The sequence below is a fragment of the Nothobranchius furzeri genome, chromosome 11 (genome assembly GCF_043380555.1).
Source record: "Nothobranchius furzeri strain GRZ-AD chromosome 11, NfurGRZ-RIMD1, whole genome shotgun sequence".
In the NCBI taxonomy this organism is placed as follows: domain Eukaryota; kingdom Metazoa; phylum Chordata; class Actinopteri; order Cyprinodontiformes; family Nothobranchiidae; genus Nothobranchius; species Nothobranchius furzeri.
The window spans coordinates 53,085,880-53,105,502 of record NC_091751.1 but is presented as its reverse complement, the minus strand read 5'-3'; the positions used below and the strand labels follow the sequence as shown (position 1 = coordinate 53,105,502).

The 19,623-nt window shown below is 42.0% G+C and overlaps 2 protein-coding genes across 11 annotated transcripts in view; one reads left to right on the top strand and one right to left on the bottom strand.

The window, feature by feature from the left end:
• Positions 1 to 13,962, top strand: part of arhgap21b (Rho GTPase activating protein 21b) — a 39,467-nt gene extending 25,505 nt beyond the window's left edge. For 6 of the 7 annotated variants that reach the window (XM_015956875.3, XM_054740382.2, XM_054740398.2 and 3 more), the window contains 16 exons: positions 439 to 585; positions 747 to 849; positions 1,343 to 1,385; positions 2,027 to 2,152; positions 2,237 to 2,551; positions 3,274 to 3,335; positions 3,415 to 3,560; positions 3,638 to 3,780; positions 3,896 to 4,054; positions 4,155 to 4,233; positions 4,317 to 4,390; positions 4,470 to 4,559; positions 6,443 to 6,610; positions 6,724 to 6,829; positions 10,824 to 10,855; positions 10,944 to 13,962. In XM_015956875.3, coding sequence (XP_015812361.3) covers positions 439 to 585; positions 747 to 849; positions 1,343 to 1,385; positions 2,027 to 2,152; positions 2,237 to 2,551; positions 3,274 to 3,335; positions 3,415 to 3,560; positions 3,638 to 3,780; positions 3,896 to 4,054; positions 4,155 to 4,233; positions 4,317 to 4,390; positions 4,470 to 4,559; positions 6,443 to 6,610; positions 6,724 to 6,829; positions 10,824 to 10,855; positions 10,944 to 12,482 — 3,332 coding nt within the window. In that variant the 3' untranslated portion in view covers positions 12,483 to 13,962. The remainder of the gene's footprint in view (positions 1 to 438; positions 586 to 746; positions 850 to 1,342; positions 1,386 to 2,026; positions 2,153 to 2,236; positions 2,552 to 3,273; positions 3,336 to 3,414; positions 3,561 to 3,637; positions 3,781 to 3,895; positions 4,055 to 4,154; positions 4,234 to 4,316; positions 4,391 to 4,469; positions 4,560 to 6,442; positions 6,611 to 6,723; positions 6,830 to 10,823; positions 10,856 to 10,943) is intronic. The other variant, XM_015956876.3, reaches the window with a different exon arrangement.
• A 142-nt stretch (positions 13,963 to 14,104) lies between these two features.
• Positions 14,105 to 19,623, bottom strand: part of LOC107383946 (A-type potassium channel modulatory protein DPP6) — a 99,081-nt gene continuing 93,562 nt past the window's right edge. For all 4 annotated transcript variants that reach the window (XM_015956874.3, XM_054740415.2, XM_015956872.3 and 1 more), the window contains exons 17-26: positions 19,468 to 19,515; positions 19,270 to 19,368; positions 18,391 to 18,460; positions 16,620 to 16,814; positions 16,482 to 16,536; positions 16,306 to 16,408; positions 15,752 to 15,807; positions 15,579 to 15,651; positions 15,363 to 15,436; positions 14,105 to 15,280 (exon numbers count right to left, since the gene is read on the bottom strand). In XM_015956874.3, the coding sequence (XP_015812360.3) occupies positions 15,137 to 15,280; positions 15,363 to 15,436; positions 15,579 to 15,651; positions 15,752 to 15,807; positions 16,306 to 16,408; positions 16,482 to 16,536; positions 16,620 to 16,814; positions 18,391 to 18,460; positions 19,270 to 19,368; positions 19,468 to 19,515 (917 nt within the window). In that variant the 3' untranslated portion in view covers positions 14,105 to 15,136. The remainder of the gene's footprint in view (positions 15,281 to 15,362; positions 15,437 to 15,578; positions 15,652 to 15,751; positions 15,808 to 16,305; positions 16,409 to 16,481; positions 16,537 to 16,619; positions 16,815 to 18,390; positions 18,461 to 19,269; positions 19,369 to 19,467; positions 19,516 to 19,623) is intronic.

Here is a 19,623-nt window from a genome sequence, read left to right as displayed (position 1 = left end):
CTTCCAAAATAATGATCAGTCTTTTGGATACAATCTTGTCTCACTGCAAGATATACAACCTAAAGGTGTTTATTCAAGGGAGATGCTTGTATCCTTTTTTTTATCTTTGCCCAGTTTCAAAGTTGGGTACAGGCTGGATGTAGGGCAGTAGCTTTTAAATTTAGATCCAAAAGCCCCTTGGCTGCAGAGAGCAGCTTTGTACTCTGAGCTGTTTCGAGCTTGCAATGCCCGGAGTGGGAAGTTGTTTACTTTTTTTCCTTAAATACACCAACAACATTCTGTTTTCCACTCCTGACTATTGTTGTTTTTTGTTTTCAAAGTTTTTCACAAGAAAGGCCAATAAAAGTAACTTTGACTCTAACCCTAGATCCACTGGTTTGTTATACAGAGATGCTTTATAAAAATGCAGTGATACTGGATATGTTCTCGTCCTCACAGATGAGCCCGTCAGCCCCAGTGTTGACAGAGAGGCTGCTCCTATTCCTCCCTCTGCTGTCATATCTGTTGCACCATCCATAGCTACAGCACCCTCCAGTCGAGGCTCACCGGGTCCACCCATTCGCCGCCAGCTGTCACATGACCAAGGTAACTAGCCTTGGGTTGGCTGGTGTAGATGTCATTATGAAGAGGGTTTGCCATAAATCAGCCTTCATCATTGATGTCACAGCCTAATGTAACTTTCATGAACACTTGGAGTGTTAATTATATTTTAAAAATAAATTTCTATTTTTGTTATGAATGTATAGAGTCCCTGAGAAGTGCTTTGTTGGACTCAGACTCAGCCAGTAAAACCGAGCGGTCCAAGTCCTACGATGAGGGTCTGGATGAGTATCGAGAAGGAGATAGGGGGTGAGTTTATCGTATACACCAAGGTGTATTTTACGTATTTATATTTAATCTAACTATTAGTCATGCATGATATAAAAGATAAACAGTTATGATATAAATTTAGCCACCGATAGAGATTTTGACTCCGCGATTGTGCATGAATGTTGCGATAGCACTGGATGCTGCTGCTGCTGCATTTTATGAGAATTTTTGTTTTGCATCATTTAGAGAAGAGTCCTAACAACATAAAAAGGATCTAAGATTGTTTGTATGTTTTTAAAATAGGTTTTGAATGTTTAATGTTATTTAAATGGCATTCTAAACTTTTTAGAAGTATTTGTTCTGCTGCAATTCATCTGGTTTATGAGAATGTTCAAAAATCATTTTTGACGTGTAAACTGAAGAAAATCAATATCACGATATGCATCGTTAACACACATGCTTCAAAATGCATTGCAAAATTGATTTTAGGGCATCTTTCCATTCCTACTAACTATACTCTGTCTTCTTTTAGGTCTTCCACAAGACATTTGCCAAGTTTCAAGGGCCTTAGAAGGGTGAGAAAAAATTATGATTATGTTTTTAGGTGATATTTTGTCATTTATTTAGTTGTATAAAGTTTCAGTAATCCTATGAACAAAAATTTGTTCTATTAGATGATCGTTAGACACTCCTATCTGGACGCAACAAAACTTTAATATTGGATGAGGAATGATGATAAACAAGATGATCAAGATGATCACAGGTGTTGTATCACTTGAGCTGCTGAAGAGTAAACAGAATGTGTCAATTAGTTTGATTTTTTACATAAATTGGAAAAAATACTTATAATTTAGGTATATACTGCAGATAAGCTTTCCCAAAAAATTTTTTTACGTAAACCAAGAATATTATGATGACTTTAGTCATCATTGGCAGTGAATGAGTTAAAAAAATAGAACAATTCGAGTTCTTTCTCACATGTGTGTTTAGACTAGCTTTGACACACAGACTTTGGTATCCTCTTTCAATTCACGTGGGAAGTGTATATTTCAGATTTTGGGATGTCGTGTTCATGTAACTGTGACATCCTCCATCTGTTTTCTTCTGCAGATCTTTGTTGCATGTCATCCTCTCCGCACACACTCTCCGTTTTTCATGTCACACACTGCTGTCATCTAATAACGCCAGAAAAAATGTCACTCGTTTCTCCTCGCAGGCTCTGGATGGGCATAAATCATCCGGGGATTCTGGGTCTCGCAGGGACTCTTCCACAGACATCTTCTCTGACTCCTCCAAAGAAGGCTTTCTTAACTTTAGGCACCTTAGCACAGATAAAAACAAGGTATGTTTTAACACCCATCTCCTCAATTGACAGCCATAATTTATTAGCATTCAGATGTGCAGGAATTTCTTTTTTCTCACACAGCGCGTTGGTGGAGGCATGAGATCCTGGAAGCAGATGTATGCCGTTTTACAAGGTCACACTCTGACCCTCTTCAAAGACAAGAAGGATGCCCTGTCTCATGCTTCAGCCCAATCTGATGAAGACCCATTTCAAATTAGCATCAAGGCCTGTCTGATTGACATCTCCTACAGTGAAACGAGACGCAAAAACGTTCTGCGGTTGACCACCTCCGACTGCGAGTATTTGTTCCAGGCAGAAGGGAGAGACGACATGCTGTCGTGGATCAGAGTCATTCAGGAGAACAGTAACCGTAATGAGGAGGTGTGTGGTAGCCAGGTCAGGATTGTCACAACTCATTTGTTGTAAACATACAGGAAAAACTAGCAAGTTTAAACCGTCCAACAATACAGTTATGAAAGGAAGCACGGGCACACCCAGGGAGATTGCAACCCCTGGACCGAAGCCTTTGAATAACTTACAATGAGCTTTTGAGTGACCCAGAAACGATCCCAGACGTGTTTCATAAAACATAATGGCAAAAATAAGAAGCCATTCAAAACCTGTTTAACCAGAGAGGAACAAAAACACTTGTTGGTGTGTGAAAGGAAAACATGATGATGCGCTCATCAGATGAGAAAAGCATCTTTTAACAGGAACTGTTGGGGGATAAAGTCTCTTATTACAGTTTGCTTTACAAAGGTGCTGCAGGTCATTCTTTCATTCATTCTTTCTATTAAATTTGGTCACATGCACGACGTGCACTAATTCTTATGCTCTTCTGATATATTTTCATACTTTTAAAATTTCAAAATATGCATTTGAAAAGTGAATTTCACCTGCATGTCTCGTATTTTCTTTTTAGATCTTTTATTTTTAATCAGTCTGTTAGACAGGTGAAAGCCTCTCGATTTACTCTTTATTACATTTATTTATTTAAATATTTTCCCGTTGATTCATCGACCAATCAGAAATCAAAATTATCATTTGATGAAGAAAATGTTACATTGTTCACATATTTAATGTCTGATTGATCACTTGTGTGTCTGCTGTCCCTACAGAATGCTGCAGTCACAAGCCAGGATCTGATCAGTCGAAAAATCAAAGAATACAACATGATGAGGTATGCAGGATACCATGTCGCCCCATTTAAACTGCGACAGTGCCTAGCTAAAGCAAACCGTTTTCAATATTTTCATCAGTGCTCCCAGCAGCAGATCAGATCCTTCCCCTAAAGCTTCTCGGCAGCCGCTCAGCATCAGACAAGCTTTTCTGGGAGCTAGAACGGACAGCAAGACCTACAGCTCTCATTCGCCTAAACCAGGAGAGGAACGAAAGGCACTGAAAGGTAACACCAGCTCCGATGTGGTGATATACATCATTATTTTGGTCGGGTGGCTAATTTGTGTGTGTAACCGTTTTCAGATGAGTCCAGTCCTCCTCGGGACAGGGGTGCTTGGAAGATTGGGATAGCAGGGATCATGAGGAAGCCCTTCGAAAAGAAGACTCCAGCTGGTATCACATTTGGTGTTCGGCTTGAAGATTGTCCTCCTGCTCAAACTAACAGTGTGAGTTTACTCTGTCTTTTAGTATCAGCATTAAAATGAAAGAGGTTGCTCAGACAGACCTGGTCATGCTTGGAGGCTCATGCTACCTATTGTCTTCTCACTGTGCATCTTGCAGTTTGTTCCCCTCATCGTGGAGGTGTGCTGCAAGGTTGTGGAGGAGCGAGGACTAGAGTACACAGGAATCTACAGGGTTCCCGGAAACAACGCTGCCATCTCCAGCATGCAGGAGGAACTCAACAGCAAAGGCATGACTGACATCGACGTCCAGGAAGACGTGAGTGACTGTCAGGCTTCAGCCAGCAGAGCCTCCTGGAACTGGATTGATTTGTACTGTAAGCATAGTTTTAACGTATCAACCTGCTACTCATCCACAGAAATGGCGGGATCTTAATGTCATCAGTAGTTTGTTGAAGTCGTTTTTTCGAAAACTTCCAGAACCCCTGTTTACAAACGGTAAGATTACAAACCTGGACAGTCCCGGAGCAAATTGGTCTCTTTTCTCTTTAAGGTTCCTGTTGCTCTGCTTTTGTTTTCAGAAAAGTATGATAAATTTATTGAAGCTAGCAGAACAGAAGATTCAGTGGAGAGATTAAAGGAGCTGAAGAGGCTGGTGAGTAGAATCTGACATGAGAAGTGCACAAAAACTGAACAAACGCGTAATGCTGAATCTTTTCTCATTTTTATTTCAGGTCTATGAGCTACCTGCTCACCACTTTGAAACTCTGAAGTTCCTTTGTGCTCATCTCAAGATGGTTTCTGACAACTGTGAAAAGAACAAGGTATGGCCTGTCAGAGTAAATAGTGCGTAAATTACGAGTCACCGAATGGTACGATCATTAAATTCCTCGAATAATTTTTTACTGATTTGAAGTTTTGTTAAACGTGTGCACCACAGTCTGAACACATTTTACTGGCACGCTACATGATAATCTGGGTGCTGTGGAAGAAAATGGAGAAACCAGGCAGAAAGGGTCCAAAGACTCCCAAGATTTAAACCACTGGCAGAGTGGCTAATGCTAGCAGGTAGCAAGCTCATGATCAAGTGGGATTCCGGAAAAACAAAACTAAAGTTTAGTTGATTAAACTTTAGAAGTGGAAGAAAGCTCCCCACCATCCCGTTTATCTGGGCGTGTCTGCAGCTGCAGCGGTATGGAGCAGAATGACAGCAGATACCTGGAGTCTGGTTGTTGCTACAACCCTGCTCCACACACCGCAGCAGGGCTTTGGCTAGTCATTGTAGCATGTAATTCACTAACACTTCTATATTTAACACAGTTTAGACTGGATTATGTTGCCAACCCCTACATAATAAAATAGATAGGCCTCCATTACATTACCAGTAGAAATTAAATGTTATTAGCATTTCTAGTAGCTTACTATTGCACATGTTAATGAAATAATTGAGTTTTACTGACCGTAGATGGATATATTTAGATATGCTACTTTGACTTGGACGGATGATGTTGACGGTGCAGTATGTAAGAATATAGTGAGAATTTTACAGTGAGAAAATCCATTTATGCTGAAACATATTTCATGTTCAGCTGGCTGTGGGGATTGCCAGTTTTTCTCCTTTCAAAACAAAGGAAGGAGGGATGTAACTGTTTACCAACTGTGAGTGTGGGGTTGCCGCGTCTCCTGTGAGCTAACACTGCAGCAACGACAGTTGTAATTTGACGATGGCCGGCAAAAAGCTCCAGAATTGTTTAAAGTGGTTGCAGTAACCAAATTTTACCACGGGAAGTTATTTTTACTTCATTTCTACATAATGCACCTTTAAAACAAACCTTAAATGTTCATTTTAGGTCAAAAATTTTCCATTAAATATTTATTAACTATAAATATCAGATGGGAAAGAGGCAACTAGACAACACCAATTTAATACATATTATTGAACCTTGTACAATTTTGTTGTTTTCATATTTTTAGCAGCGGTCTCGTTTCACTTGAAACTTCGTCAAATAGAATATTCGTTTAATCAACAAAAGATTCAATAGAGTATTCAAATATTAAAATATTCTATGGCTGCAGCCCTAGTGTATATAATAGTCAGTTCCTCCATCTTCTGGATACATTTACGGGGCCTCCACAGTGTGCATGTGTCCATTATAGTGGATAGGCCTGAAAGGACAGTTTTCCAGGTTATTTCAGGGACCAACCATGTAGCTGCCTAGGGGTCTGCACTAGGACATGACCTGGTAGAGGTGCTGGGTGGGACTTGTAGTCAATTCATGCTGATTGGTTGTAACTCAGTGGGATACGATATCGGCAGATGTCGCTAGTTGTCATTTATAAAATTGGAAAAGTGCTTGTGAAGCAAAATGAAAGGTAAAGAATTAAGCAGCATTGACGCCTCCTTAAAATCGCATTTCTAATCTTCTAATACTGAAGCATTCTGCGGAAGTTTTAATCATTAATGGCCATGGGCACCTTTTACTCTGATCAGTGGCATCACTCTCTGCCAAAATGATCGCGATATGCTTACATTTCAACAAATTCCATAAAAACCCAATTTTGTTAAAAGGCTGAGAGGACCAAGTCGCCGTGTTTTCTCTCTCATCTTTCCCCTTCCCAGAAATTTCCCGGAACCCGTTCAGTGTATTCACAGATAATAGTTACAACTGTCCAGTCTTTGTTTTACCTGTAATCTGGTCCCTTGTAGATGGAGCCCCGTAACCTGGCGATCGTGTTTGGTCCCACTCTGGTCAGAACCTCTGAGGACAACATGACCAACATGGTGAATCACATGCCAGACCAGTGCAAGATAGTTGAAAACCTCATCCAGCAGTTCGACTGGTTCTTCACTGAAGACTGTAGCGAGGACCCTGCTGTAAGTCGCAGGTTCATTTTGACTTCCTGCTTCCATATCCTTTATGTTTGTTTAATTTCCGATCTTCTCTTTGCAATATTTTCTGTTTTCTTTTTCTCCTGTTGCTGCTCCAGACTGCGGCTGAGCAGGAGAGCACAGTTCAGTCTCAGCCTGTGCCCAACATAAACCACCTGCTCTCCAACATCGAGCGGATCGCAGCCTCACCAGGTGAAGTCTCAGGTAACGCCAGATCCGGTTTTTCCTGCAGAATCCCAACACAACTGATATTTTTTCTTAGCATCAGTAATTTATAATAGAGAAGTATGAAGTTTTACTGTGGGATGTAACAATGGCTTGTGCTGCTAATGCTACGTTATTAAGCACCAATCTTCATTCATTTATATTAAATGGCAAGAACAAAAACACCATCTTTGTTTTTGTAGTTTTGTTCCATCAAGCTATTTTCAGTCATTTTCCATTGTAAACAATATTCTGGCTTATTCGCTGGAAATCAGTAGAAAAATACCTTGCTGTGTTTTTTTCCGTAAATATTTATCTGTTTAATTTCGTCATCGATTATTTGTTTGTTTATATTTTGTTTTGTTTGCCCAAATGTAAAACCGTCTATGTTTAATTTGTTTATTTTTTTTTGCTTTACACTTAACTTTTTTATTTATTTATATATTTATTTATTTTCCTCCCAGTGCTTTGTCTATGTTGGGATGATGACTCCTTTTCTTTCAGTTCCTTTCTTCCCCTCCTCCTCATTTCTCACATAATCCCGGCATGTTCTTTCCCAAAGAAAATCGTAGAACGATGAAACGAAAACAGTGGCAGTTTTAACCCTTCTGACCTGTGCCCTTCTGTGTGTAGTGTGTTGTTTTCTCCTCCCTTATCCCTGTCCAGCACTCACACGTTACCCAATCTTGACACAGGCCAAGTGGGCGGCGTCTATCACTCGATGATGTCACTGATGGACTCTGTTTTGTCAGTGATGGACAGCTGGGACTGTAGGAAGAAGGACGAGTGTTGCGCCCAGTGTAGCTGCCTAGTCTGCAGAAACCCGCAACTCTTTTAAATTTGGCCGAAAAGGAGGAAAAAAGATACAGAAAGAAAGAGAAGTCGATGTTTGTCATTGTTCCTGTGCTGTGCACATCTCATATTTAAACCAATACCCTAAATTGAGGGGATACAGAGCCATGCTGCTGCACTTTCTCTGAAAGCCCTTCTGCTGTCTCTTGTTGTCTTTTAAGCTGATCGCAAGGACAAGTAGCATGGTACGGTCAACCTCAGGTTTCTCTTCCGGTCATGTGGCATAATCTGTCATGATGTCTGAGGGTGGGGACTGAGCTGGATGTTCCCCGACACACACGCGCCGACACGCTAACCATGCACTCACACAACTAAATTCCCACCCAGTAAGAGTTTAGTGAGGTACAGAAGTGGAGGTGAGCAGGAAAACCCTTTTAGCATCAACGTTCAGACAAATTTGTTGCAACATTTAGGTTAATTTTCCAGGATTCTTGTATCAACTTTTGCCTTTTGTGTTCTTTTCTTCTCGTTTTTTTAATTTGCTGTCTTTGCCATGACTATTGCAGAGGTCTTTGTCTTTTATTTTACATTTTAAAATGTTGCATTGTCAAATCTAAACATAAACACAGTTGCTCATCTCCCTCTGCTACATAACTCCTGACATCCACATCAATGGCTCACCGTAATGTTGTACAACCCGGCTTCTTGCACTCACACCTGCAGACAAACGCAACAAAAACCGTGAAAGAAAAATAGCTGAATTCTACAGGAGGAACTTTAAATAGCCTAGTGGTCATTTTCACTGACAGCAGCTACTGAAGCGGTCTGAACCTGTTCACAGGGTTAAATGTTACTTACCGCACTTACACACTAACATCGGCTCTGCTCCGCCCCGCCTGGACCAGGTTGGGAGTGTTCTCATTTAGCCCACATGCAACCGGATGTCTTTTCAGCCCTCTTCCCCCGGCGGTCCGCCAGGAACCAAACAGGGCCAGCACACTCACTGCCGGCTGAATGACCGGCTCAAAATCACACATACCATTAGGGGGAGCTTCCGATTGGTGGGTAGAATCAGCCCACAGGGGCATCCCGCATGCGTGTTTCATTATCATTCTGGATGCTGTAGAACCTCTGACTGAAGCTGTTTTCTCCCTCACTGCTGTGGGGAGGCACGCACACACACACGCACGCACGCACGCACACACACAGTGCTGCCAGACACAGCAAAGCAGGATGCAAAATCAGAGTCAGAGAGCAAGACTGCTCAGGCCGCTTTTGTTCAATAATGGAGACACCGCGGACTTCTCCGTGCTCAGAGATGTGCTCGTGATATCACAGGCCACAGACTGCCCTTGTGCTCAACCACGTCTGCATTCCTAAGGCAGTGTGGAACGAAGGCGGCCGGGCTGGGGCGGGCGAAGCGGAGTTGAGTGGAGCCGATGCTAGTGTGTAAGTGGCTTTATTGGTCCTGTTTGGCTCATTTGTTTTGACCCTTTGCACTTACGTTACCTGATCACATATCCATAATGGTTTACGTCAAAAGTGAGTTCTAGGAGAATTGAATTGGTGAATGAGATAAATAATTTATTTATTTTTTGGTGAGTTTAGCCTGGCCTCCACTAGTTATAGCCCGGTTCAGTTGTCAGAAGATGCATCACCTAATTGGGGCTCAGAGTTAGCTACAAAGGTTAGCTAGCTTCAGCTAGCTTGGATAGACTCTTGCCTTCTTAATGCTGCTTTGTTCACCGATTTGATAAAGTGTTCAAATTAGCTTGGATTTACCCCACACCGTTTATATTACGTTATAAACAGTGTTTCACTTTAAACCGGAGCTGATTCAGAAAGTCTACAAGCGTCCTTATCTCTACCAGTCTTAGTCGCTGCTACTCTCACACCGCGGAGGTGAGATAATAACATGATTTTCATACACATCTTACATCGGAACAGTTTTATTAGTATTCAGCGTTTCACTGTAGTGGACAGTGGTCAATCAGAGTCAGTCCCTGTCTTCCCCATGTAATATGAGTACATTTATCTTATCTGGTAAAAAGTGCTACCTGAAAGTCTGCAAATACATTGAGGCCTGCCAGTCTGTCTGGTTGGAAGCTGCCATAAAAATAAAGACAATTTGAGTTTACGTCCTTGTCTCCAACCATGCAGCAAGCTATTACCATTTTACAGTAAAGTCTACAAAATTAAAGCGATTTAAGGTTACGAACTGGCTCGTTTTGGACTCTACCAGTTCTTTGATGTTTGTCATGGTGAAGAAGGCGTTCCCATGAGTAGCGTGACGTCACGTGCAAAGGGTCTGTAGCTTCATTCATCCCTTTAGTGACACCAATGGAGGTTATTTGTCACCAAAAACGAGCACATTCTGTTTTTATGGGTAGAACAAATGAGTTAAGTTCACTCTCATATAATCTACTTTAAGAACAGGATTTTCTTTTCCTTCCATTTTTCCTTTTTATTCAACATTTTGCAAGTTTTGTGTTTGATTTTAAGAAACAAAACAAAGACTCAGAGAGACTATTTTCCTACCTTTGGATGCAATTTAGAAACAAAATTAGAATTTGGTCCTTTGTGTTTTTCTTCATGAAAAAAAAGTTTTTAGTCGTCTTTGCATGGTTAGCCAGCATTTGGATTTAGTGAAGCCTCATTTAGCTTATGTTGCTCATAGTCCCTGTTAAAGAGGGATCTCTGTTAAAGTCTCCTGCCTTAGCTCAGCTGTATCAACCACAACACACCCTCACTGATCTGTTGCACTCAGGCCCCCTCAAATCTCTGTCAGATCAAACTCATCACTCCGTCTCCTCTGTGACGTCTTGAGTTGGGAAAGAATGCCTACAGCTGGTTGGCTACATGTGATGCTCAGTGACTGCTGTCTTTGTCCTTGATGTGCCTTTCGTTCCATCGATACATGAGCATGAGCTGCTTCTTGTCTTGGTTTACTGCCGGGGTTTTGCCTCTTCTCTCACTCTTCATCTCAGGCACCTTCTGCCGTTTCTCCAGTTTTGCACACACACCGCTTCATGTGGTTACTGGTCTTCCTGTGTCTTTGTCTCCGATCAGAAATGCCTTTGTCTTGTTGCTCTCATTGTTCCCATCATACCTGCAACTTTTAAACATGGAAGCCAGCCTCCTTGCCATATAGTTGTCTTGTATTTACTTGTGCTTGTCTTTTTTTTTTTTTTTCTAAATACAGAATCGGCATGTAGTGACTCCACCAAATCAAAGGTAACTGTCTCTTATGTTTTTCTGCAACATAATTAATTTTTGTATGAAATTGCGCTCGAACAAGTCTAACAGTTTTCTGAATCATCAGGGCTTGTGGGTGTCAGGGAAGGATCCGTGTTGCAAAGAAATGCTGCGCTCCTCCTTCTTTGTCAACCGCAAGCGCAACAAGTCCAAGGACAGGGTTCAACCCAGCAGTTCAGATGATGACCTGGATCATACTTTTACTAAAAAGGATCTCCCAGAGGGGGACCAGCAGCAGTGGTCTCAGGACAGCCAGACTGAGGACAAGGAAGATAAAGATGGAGCCGAAAAAGAGAAACACAAGAGGAGCTCAGAGAAACGGCTGGAAAACTCCATCAGAAAAGAGTCTCAGTCCATTCCCTCCTCACCTCCAGACCTAATCTCCTCCACACTTCAATCTGGTTCCAATGACACTTCTCCACCTCATTCTCCAAACCTCAGCTATCGCATGCCTCCTATTCACCAGTCTTCTCTCTCAGACCCACCCTCAAACTACGATGATACAGTGTCGGACCTCGGTACGATGAACAGTACCAGCTCTCGGGCTTCTGTGCCTAGAGCGAGGCCAGGTAAGACTGCGGCTCTGGGTCCAGAGGCGTGTCCCAGCGGTCTGGGAGCAGAAGTCTGCTCCATCACCTCAGACTACTCCACCACATCCTCCATGACCTTTGTGACTGGAGCTGAACTTAACACGCTCAGCCCTGAAGTACAGTCTGTGTCCGAGAGCCGGGGAGGAGACGACGCGGACGATGAAAGGAGTGAACTCATCAGTGAAGGAAGGCAAACGGAGACGGACAGTGAGAGTGACCTGTCGGTGTTCACTATCGGGAGAGCAGAGCCGAGAGAGCCACAGGAAGCTCCTCGACCCCTCGCCTCACACAGACTCATCGATTGTGATACGCTTTCCAGAAAGAAATCCGGCCAACTCAAAACCAACAGTGAGTCCTCGCTGGATGGATCCCGTGTGGAAAAAGATACCAACCGATTGTCACAGGTTGTAGGTTCAGCAAAAGGACTTTCCTCCGGAAACCTCAGCTCATCATCCCGGAGCGAGCTGGACAAAACGGAGCCGGCATGGCGGCTGAAGATCACAGATCGGCTCAAGGTACGTCTGAGAACGTCTGCAGATGACATGTTTGGCGTTGGCAGCCAGAGGAGTCGGTCTCCTGAGGGTCGCAGTAAGAAAAAGAACATCAGGCGCAGACACACCATGGGTGGCCAGAGAGACTTTGCAGAGCTGTCCATTTTGGGAGACTGGTCTCAGCCGGTTGGCATCGGTTCCGGCTCGCGTTCAGAGCTGTCCGCTGTGGACCGGCTAAAACCAAAGTGTAGCTCTCAGGATTTCTCCATTGGGGACTGGATTGCTCGAGAACGCCACCGCACCAGTAATCCTGAGGTCGGCCTGGACCTCTCTGAGCAGCAGGGGGCGCTGTGCATCAAGAACCCCAGAGCCTCATCGTCTTCTTCCGAACTTTCACATCGTCCAGCTGAGGCACTAAACGGGGAAATGTCCCAGAGTAAAAATCTGAGCCTTTCAGCCACCGCCCACCCACATAAACTCACTGGTGCCCAGGTGGTCCATTCGCGCTTCTATCAGTACCTGTGACAGGTGTGTGTGTGTGTGTGTGTGTGTGTGTGTGTGTGTGTGTGTGTGTGTGTGTGTGTGTGTGTGTGTGTGTGTGTGTGTGTGTGTGTGAGAGTGTGTGAGAGAGGGGGGGGGGGGGATGGCGCGTTAACTGTGTGTTCTGGAATTTGTCACAATTTTTTAACGTGTGACCAATATTAGTGACTGAGCATGTTTACAGAAGTCGTCTGGAGCTCGTCTAGCATGCGTGTGTGTGTGTGTGCGTGCGCGTGAGTGCGTGTTAACTGAGTGTTTCTGCGTACAGGAATTGTTATTCTTGCCCGTTTATAAGGCATGGAACAAAACTTTTGTATTTTTAACTTTGTTTTTATTTTATTACTAATATATCAGCAAGGAGGAGTTCCTCCCATAAGGAATTTGTTATGCTGAAAAGGACCTCTCACTCACGAAACACTGACGTATGATCGAGGACGTGCGAACACTAGATTGTTCTAAATGTTTAGCTAAGTGGCTTTAAGGAACTTGACCTAACTTAGAATTATAGGAAGTAGGAAAGTTTATTTTACTTCTTTTTTTAAGCATATAGAGGAATTATTCTTGTTTAAAAGTCTGAGGCTGTCGGTAACCAAATGAAGAATGTACAGACATGCTTGCTGTAACACTGACTCAAAGCTTTACATGCTTGTTTCATTCTAAAGTGTACATATCCCTATTTTTCTGTGTACTTGAATTGTTTTTGGTACAGCCTGTGTGTGACTGCCTACAAGCTCTGCTGTCATAAAGGGGCCTTTCCAAAGGTGTAAACAGGACAAGGAGACACTGGAGTTATGCAAGTGGAGTGTGTGTGGTCCATATCCATCCCTGCTATATGGTTTAAAAATCAGCGAACATCCATCTGATGTTCAGCATTCTCTTTTTTCCAAGTGATTGGCGGTGGATTTAGATGAAAAGTTATCGGAAAGAAAAAAAAACGTATCGATCAGATCAAAGAAAATGCTACTTCACAAAAGAAAGTGCCTCATAGAAATGTAAAGGGTGCCATACTGTCTTTGTAGACACAAGAAGATGTTACTGTGAATGACTTTTTTTTTTATTGCCGACTCAAGTCGTTCTACTGGTAACGTGAATGCCAAGCTTCCATTCTGTTGGCATTTCACTCGGGTCTTAATGTTTTATACATCTTTTATCCTTGTTTTTTCCACATCTCTTGATTTGAACAGAACTTGAATTTTAAATATTCGTTGTAAAAAAGTAATTTAAATGTACATACGGATGCCATGTTTTGGTGGCTTTGTGTTGCTTTTCCATCAGATTGCAGGACTAAGTATAGTATTGTGAAACGACGATGGGGATGCTCATGAGACCTGATTGGGTGTTGTGGGCAGTTTGGTACGTCTGGAGAAAGGATTGCTTTAGGACAGGGACACTTTTCAGTGTTCCTCTGATTCTGGAGGATGTGCACAGACTCCTGAAACACTGGAAATAAATTTGATCAATGGCAGATACTGCGTTTTGACTTCATTGTGTGAGTGTTCATCCCCATTTGATCAAGGAACAGTGGAATATCGTATAACCTATGTTTCTGTTCTACAAACCGACACTAGGGGGTGCTAAAAGTAAGCAAAACTGCAAAGTTGAAAAAATACATTTCAAAATGCTTTATGTACAAGTTGCACATACAACAAAGACAAATTTCTGTTTTATACACTTTGTACAAACAGACTGTACGAACAGAAGTGACTCGAGGAAAGAGTCAAGAGCACACAAAAGAAATTTACCACAAAATTAAAGAAATAGCATAGTTCAAGTCACCAATATAGACAGAAAACATGGAGACAGGAAACTAAACAGCTTCATGGGTCAGTACATTGTTTTCTGAGACGCTTTGAGTATTTTACATTAAACTTTTCCATTTGTTGTGAAGAACAAAAAAAAAAAAGTCAAATCTTTGCTCCAAATACCTCTGATGCTCGATTTGGACAAAGTTCGACTAATTTTCTGTGTCGTGGGCTCATAGTGTGAACATCTCACCCACAATAAGGCACAGCGACTAAAAACGAGTTCATCTCAGAAGTGTGGGAACAAATAATAAAATTACACTTTAAAACAAGTTAAACATTGTGCCTTTGATTTCTGAGACTGATGCAGCCACACACACACACTCTCTCTCTCTCTCTGACACACACACGACACCAAACAGAGAATCTGAAAAAAAAACAACTTGCAGTAATCATGAACACAATAATCAGCAAGTTAGTTGGCAAGTTTATCAGAAACTGGCAGCCTATTAAGAGTCAAACGTCAGTTTAATGAGCTTATCTTCACAGGGGGGATATTCTGCAAAGCACTTGCTAAGGTGCCGGTTTAGGGAGAGAGGCGCTTTGCTTAAAGGAGGTTGTGTTGATCCTTTATTTGTCCACCAGATGGAGAACTAGTCCAAATATCTGTAGAGAGATGCAGCTGTTCACACCTGAGGTCGATTCAGCCTCGTCGGGCTGGTTTCCACGACAACAGCCAGCATGAGGCGAGCAGAGGGGATGCAGGCAGATGCCCTGTGTGCACATGCAGGTGCTTCAGATTAGAGATATACTCGGATTAAACAGGAGAGGGGAGGGCAGCGTAGATTTGGGTTGATGTTGTGCTGTGGTACTATAGCTGGCCGGTGTTGCTCTGGTTTAGCTGTCTTCCTCCACCTCATCCTCCTCTTCTGACTGCAGCTCTGGCTTCCGGAAACACTCCTCAAAGAAGTTAACCAGAGATTGACTCAGGTGCTGCCGTGTGCCCTCGCTGTGTAGAAAGTGTCCCTCGTCTGGGTAGATCTACGTAAACAAATGAAGGTTTAATCGCAGTTGCAATTTTAAACATTTTCCACCATCTCAAAGCTATTTCATTTGAGCTCACCTGTAGAGTGTAATTGGCCTTCTCGCTGATTAAATGGTTGATAAATTTGGCTGTGTGCTGAAAGTGAACCTTTTCTAGAAGACAAAGAGGATGTGATCTTTTCATTCAATGCACAATAAGGACAAAAATCAAATACAATGCACAATAAGGACAAAAATCAAATACAATGCACAATAAGGACAAAAATCAAATAATGAAATAAAAACTGTTTTGCACCATCAGCTGTTGGGTGTATTATTAAGTATTGTTTCTCCGGGAGCAGACCCGCTCTGTGAGCTAAATTTGCCATCTAGAAAACAGAGAAAAAGCAAAATTTACAATCAGTGTTATTAGCCGAATGACGAATGATAACGTCTCTATAGATGATTCAAATAAACAGAACGCGTTACCGTGTATACTCTAGAATCTGTCTTTGGACCTAGGTATCGCTCTGAAAAAGCAGATGCTGTAATCGGAAGAACAAAAACACAGAGATAAACAAGTGCCTTTAGATTCTGCTTTGATAAGGTTTTGTATTGGCAAGAATCTGGCAATAATAATGACAATGTAACAACAAATATCACAGTATAGGGAACACAGTACGATTTATCGCGATATTTGCAATTTTTAAGAGTGAATTTATTAGAAAAACTCAGGGCAGACACTTCCAAGACATATCCAGTGTTATCGCAAGCTCCCGTTGTTCCATCAGAACATAGGTGCTAAAAACTGCTGCCACCTAGCAGTCGAAGTTAGAATTGCACCACAACAAGAGATACAGTAAATGTTTGCATGTAAGCTCTCAATAAAAGACAGATGCACTGCTTTTAAATATCAATTCAGTACCATAACGCAAAATGCTGTGATATTTCAGTGTATCAATATGCATCTTACATTGCTATCCTTTGTTATCATTATTATTATTATGGTAAACTATTCAAAACAAACAAAAGTAAAGTTTTACCATAAAGCTCAAAATCTGTGATGGGCGAGACAGCAGCTCCACATTTGAGCAGACTGAACTCTTCAGCGCTCAAAAGCAGTGTAGCCAAATATCCGCCATAAGCCTACAAAGAAAAGGACACACTGTGAGCTTTAATCCTCAGATTAACACCCCTGTTCTTCTAATTGAATCATTACCTTTCCATAAACTCCCATTCGAGTTTTGTCGATGTACGGCTCTTTGGATATGAATCTAAAAGTAAAGGAAACAGATTGTTTAGAAACTGTCAGAGCTTCAAGTTTCTATCCAGATTGAAGCTGTAGTGAAGGTTGGACCTGAGCGCCTCCAGCTGGTCCATCTCCTCCAGCTTCCCCAGTTTCCTTCGGACCTTGTGGAGGAAGTTGGTGCCCTGAAAGCCGCTGCCGTGACCGTCAAACCGTATCACGATGGTGCTGAAGCTGCTGACCAGAACAGTGGCCCAGTCCACCTGGAACTGCTCCGTCACCATTTGTCCACCAGGTGTCCCGTCCCTGAAAAAGACCCAATGACCAAGATGAAGAAAACATTAAGGTAGGACAAATTTATTGTTTCCCAGTGATTTATCTAATAGCTAAAATCTACAGCTTTAATAACGTAACTCAAAGAGCAGTCTATTTTCTTTATTTTGATTCTGAACAATAATCCTGAACCATTGGTTCCAATCACACGTCGCAGACAGGAATTATGTTGTTTCCATTGGTGAACACAAATCAAAGCAAATCGCCTTGACATGCGGTGTCCCCCAAGGCTCCATTCTTGGACCACTGCTTTTCAATCTCTACTTGCACCCACTGGGTCAGGTCACAAACAATAACAACATCGCCTATCATAGTTATGCAGACGACACCCAGATCTTCCTAACTCTATCACCTAGTGACTGTGGCCTTCTAGACTCACTCTGTCAGTGCCTAGAGCTGGTTAATGACTGGATGCAATCAAGCTTCCTTCAGTTAAACAAAGACAAGACTGAAGTTATTGTCTTTGGAAATAAGACGGATAGAATGGAAGTTATATCTCAACTTAGCTCCAAAGGAATAAAGACAAAGCCTCAGTTTAGAAATATTGATGTTACCATTGATTCAGACCTGAGCTTCACTGCTCACATTAAAGCTAACTAAATCAGCGTTTTATCTTGTACTTCAATTAGCAAGACATAAAGTTCTCATGTCAAAACAAGACCTAAAGAAACTAATCCATGCGCTCCAGCAGGCTGGACTATTGCAATGGTCATCTAACTGGTTTTCCCAAAACAGCTGTAAAGCAGATGCAGATATTCAGAATGCCACTGCTAGTCTTAACAAGAACCAAGAGAACCGAGCACATCACTCCTGTTCCTAAATCTCTACAGTGGTTACCAGTAAACTACAGAATCGACTTCAAAGTGCTTCTACTAGTTAATAAATCACTCAGTGGCATGGGGCCAAAGTTCGTGTTGGATCTCCTTCCAGTATATACACCCAGCAGGGCTCTTAGATCCTTGGCAAACAGTCAGCTGGTAGAACCTCGGGTCACAACCAAACAGGGTGAAGCCGTTTTAAGCTACTATGCTGCACACAAATGGAATCAGCTTCCTCATGACCTCAAATGTGTCCCAACTCTAGTAACTTTTAAATCAAAATTAAAAGTCTTCATGTATTCATCAGCCTTTGAATAAATATTTCTTATGCTGCACTTTCGGCACTGTAACTGCTACCCTTTTGACCATTCCTTTTATCTGTTTTTGAATCTGAAATTAATCTACATTTCTTTGTTTGATTTACTGTGTTTGCTGTTCTTGCTTCTGTAAAGCACTTTGAATTGCCTTTGTGTTTAAAATGTGCTATACAAATAAAGCTGCCTTGCCTTGTGTTAGGGTGCTTTTGTTGCATCGTTTCTGGAACAATGTGAAAAGATGAGGTCTTATAAAAAACAGGTGCCTCATAGCAAACAATATTGTGTTGCATTAAGGAAAATGTTGCTGGCATTAAACTCCAGATGTGTAAAACAATAAGCGGATGTACTTTGTTGAACAATGGCTGCAATTTCAAAACCATTAAGAACTTCAACGTGAAGAAGCTTCACACTCACACTATGAGCAGCAGTGGGTAGAGGGCTGTGTTTACGAATCCTGCTGGCTTCAGAATCTGCATCGTCAGAGCTGCAACAAAAAACATGAAAATATGTTTAAACAGTACATCTCCCTGAATTGACATTTAGTCCATTTATGGACATCATTCGGTCTGAGGAGACTGAAAGAAGCGTTCGGCATGATCACAACAACAGTGACGGGCTGATCGGGGATCGAGCCTGCAATTATCCGATGAAAGAGCGGACACTTGATTCACTGCCACCGTTACCCCAAAATGCAAGGATGGAAAGGTATCAGGGATTAGAAGTTGTCAACCATCAGACCAGGTGGTTTAAGAAATACCACAAACCTGGAGTTAGTTTTCAGACAGCTCATATACCAGTATCCTTTTCCAGCAGTTCTCTAATGAGAGTTAACCTCCATTTGTATCTCTTAACTAACTCACTTTTAGGCTACAGTAAGATTGAAGGAATCTGTGGTACTGTGACCAGTAACACCGGAGCACCACAAGGAACCGTGTTTTTCCCCTTTTTCTTCACCCCATACAAAACATGCCACATTCAGAAGTTGGCACACTACACAGCAAAGAAGACCTCTGTGGGTGGACAATACCTTATGTCCAATATTACCATCAATGCCTCAAGATAAATTGATAATCTCTTTTTCCTTTTTCTCTCTTCCTTTAGCTCCTCCCATATGCCCTTTCCCTTATATTTACCTATTAATTACTGTTAGATGTGTTACTGCTACTCCTGCTGGAAACAGATTTTCCCAAAGGAACCTTTACCGAGGGATGAATAAAATTCATCCGTCTTCCTCCTTTCCCCATCTTCTGAATTGGACATCAAACTGTGTACTTTGCATGCATGGACACATACTGTAATCATCAATGGTGATGGTCTTGTTCTCCACTTTTGGCATCTGCATATTGTTGTACGTGGCGTTTACGTTCTCGTTCAACTCCACGTCAAACATCTCTGTGGATCAGGAGGGAAATCTGTTAGAAGGCTCTCGGAGAAATGCCGTCAAATTCGACTAACTGGTTGCTTGCAGTGATAAAGGAGCTTGAAACTCACTCTGTTTGTCCTCAGTTCTGTAAACAGCCACACTTGGTATATCTGGGCCTAATAAAAGAAAGGTAATCAGGTTGTAAACAGGATATTATCAAAATGTTTTTGTCTCAAAAAATGCAAGACATGAAAACTAGCTGACCTTGAATCGTCTGCTTCATG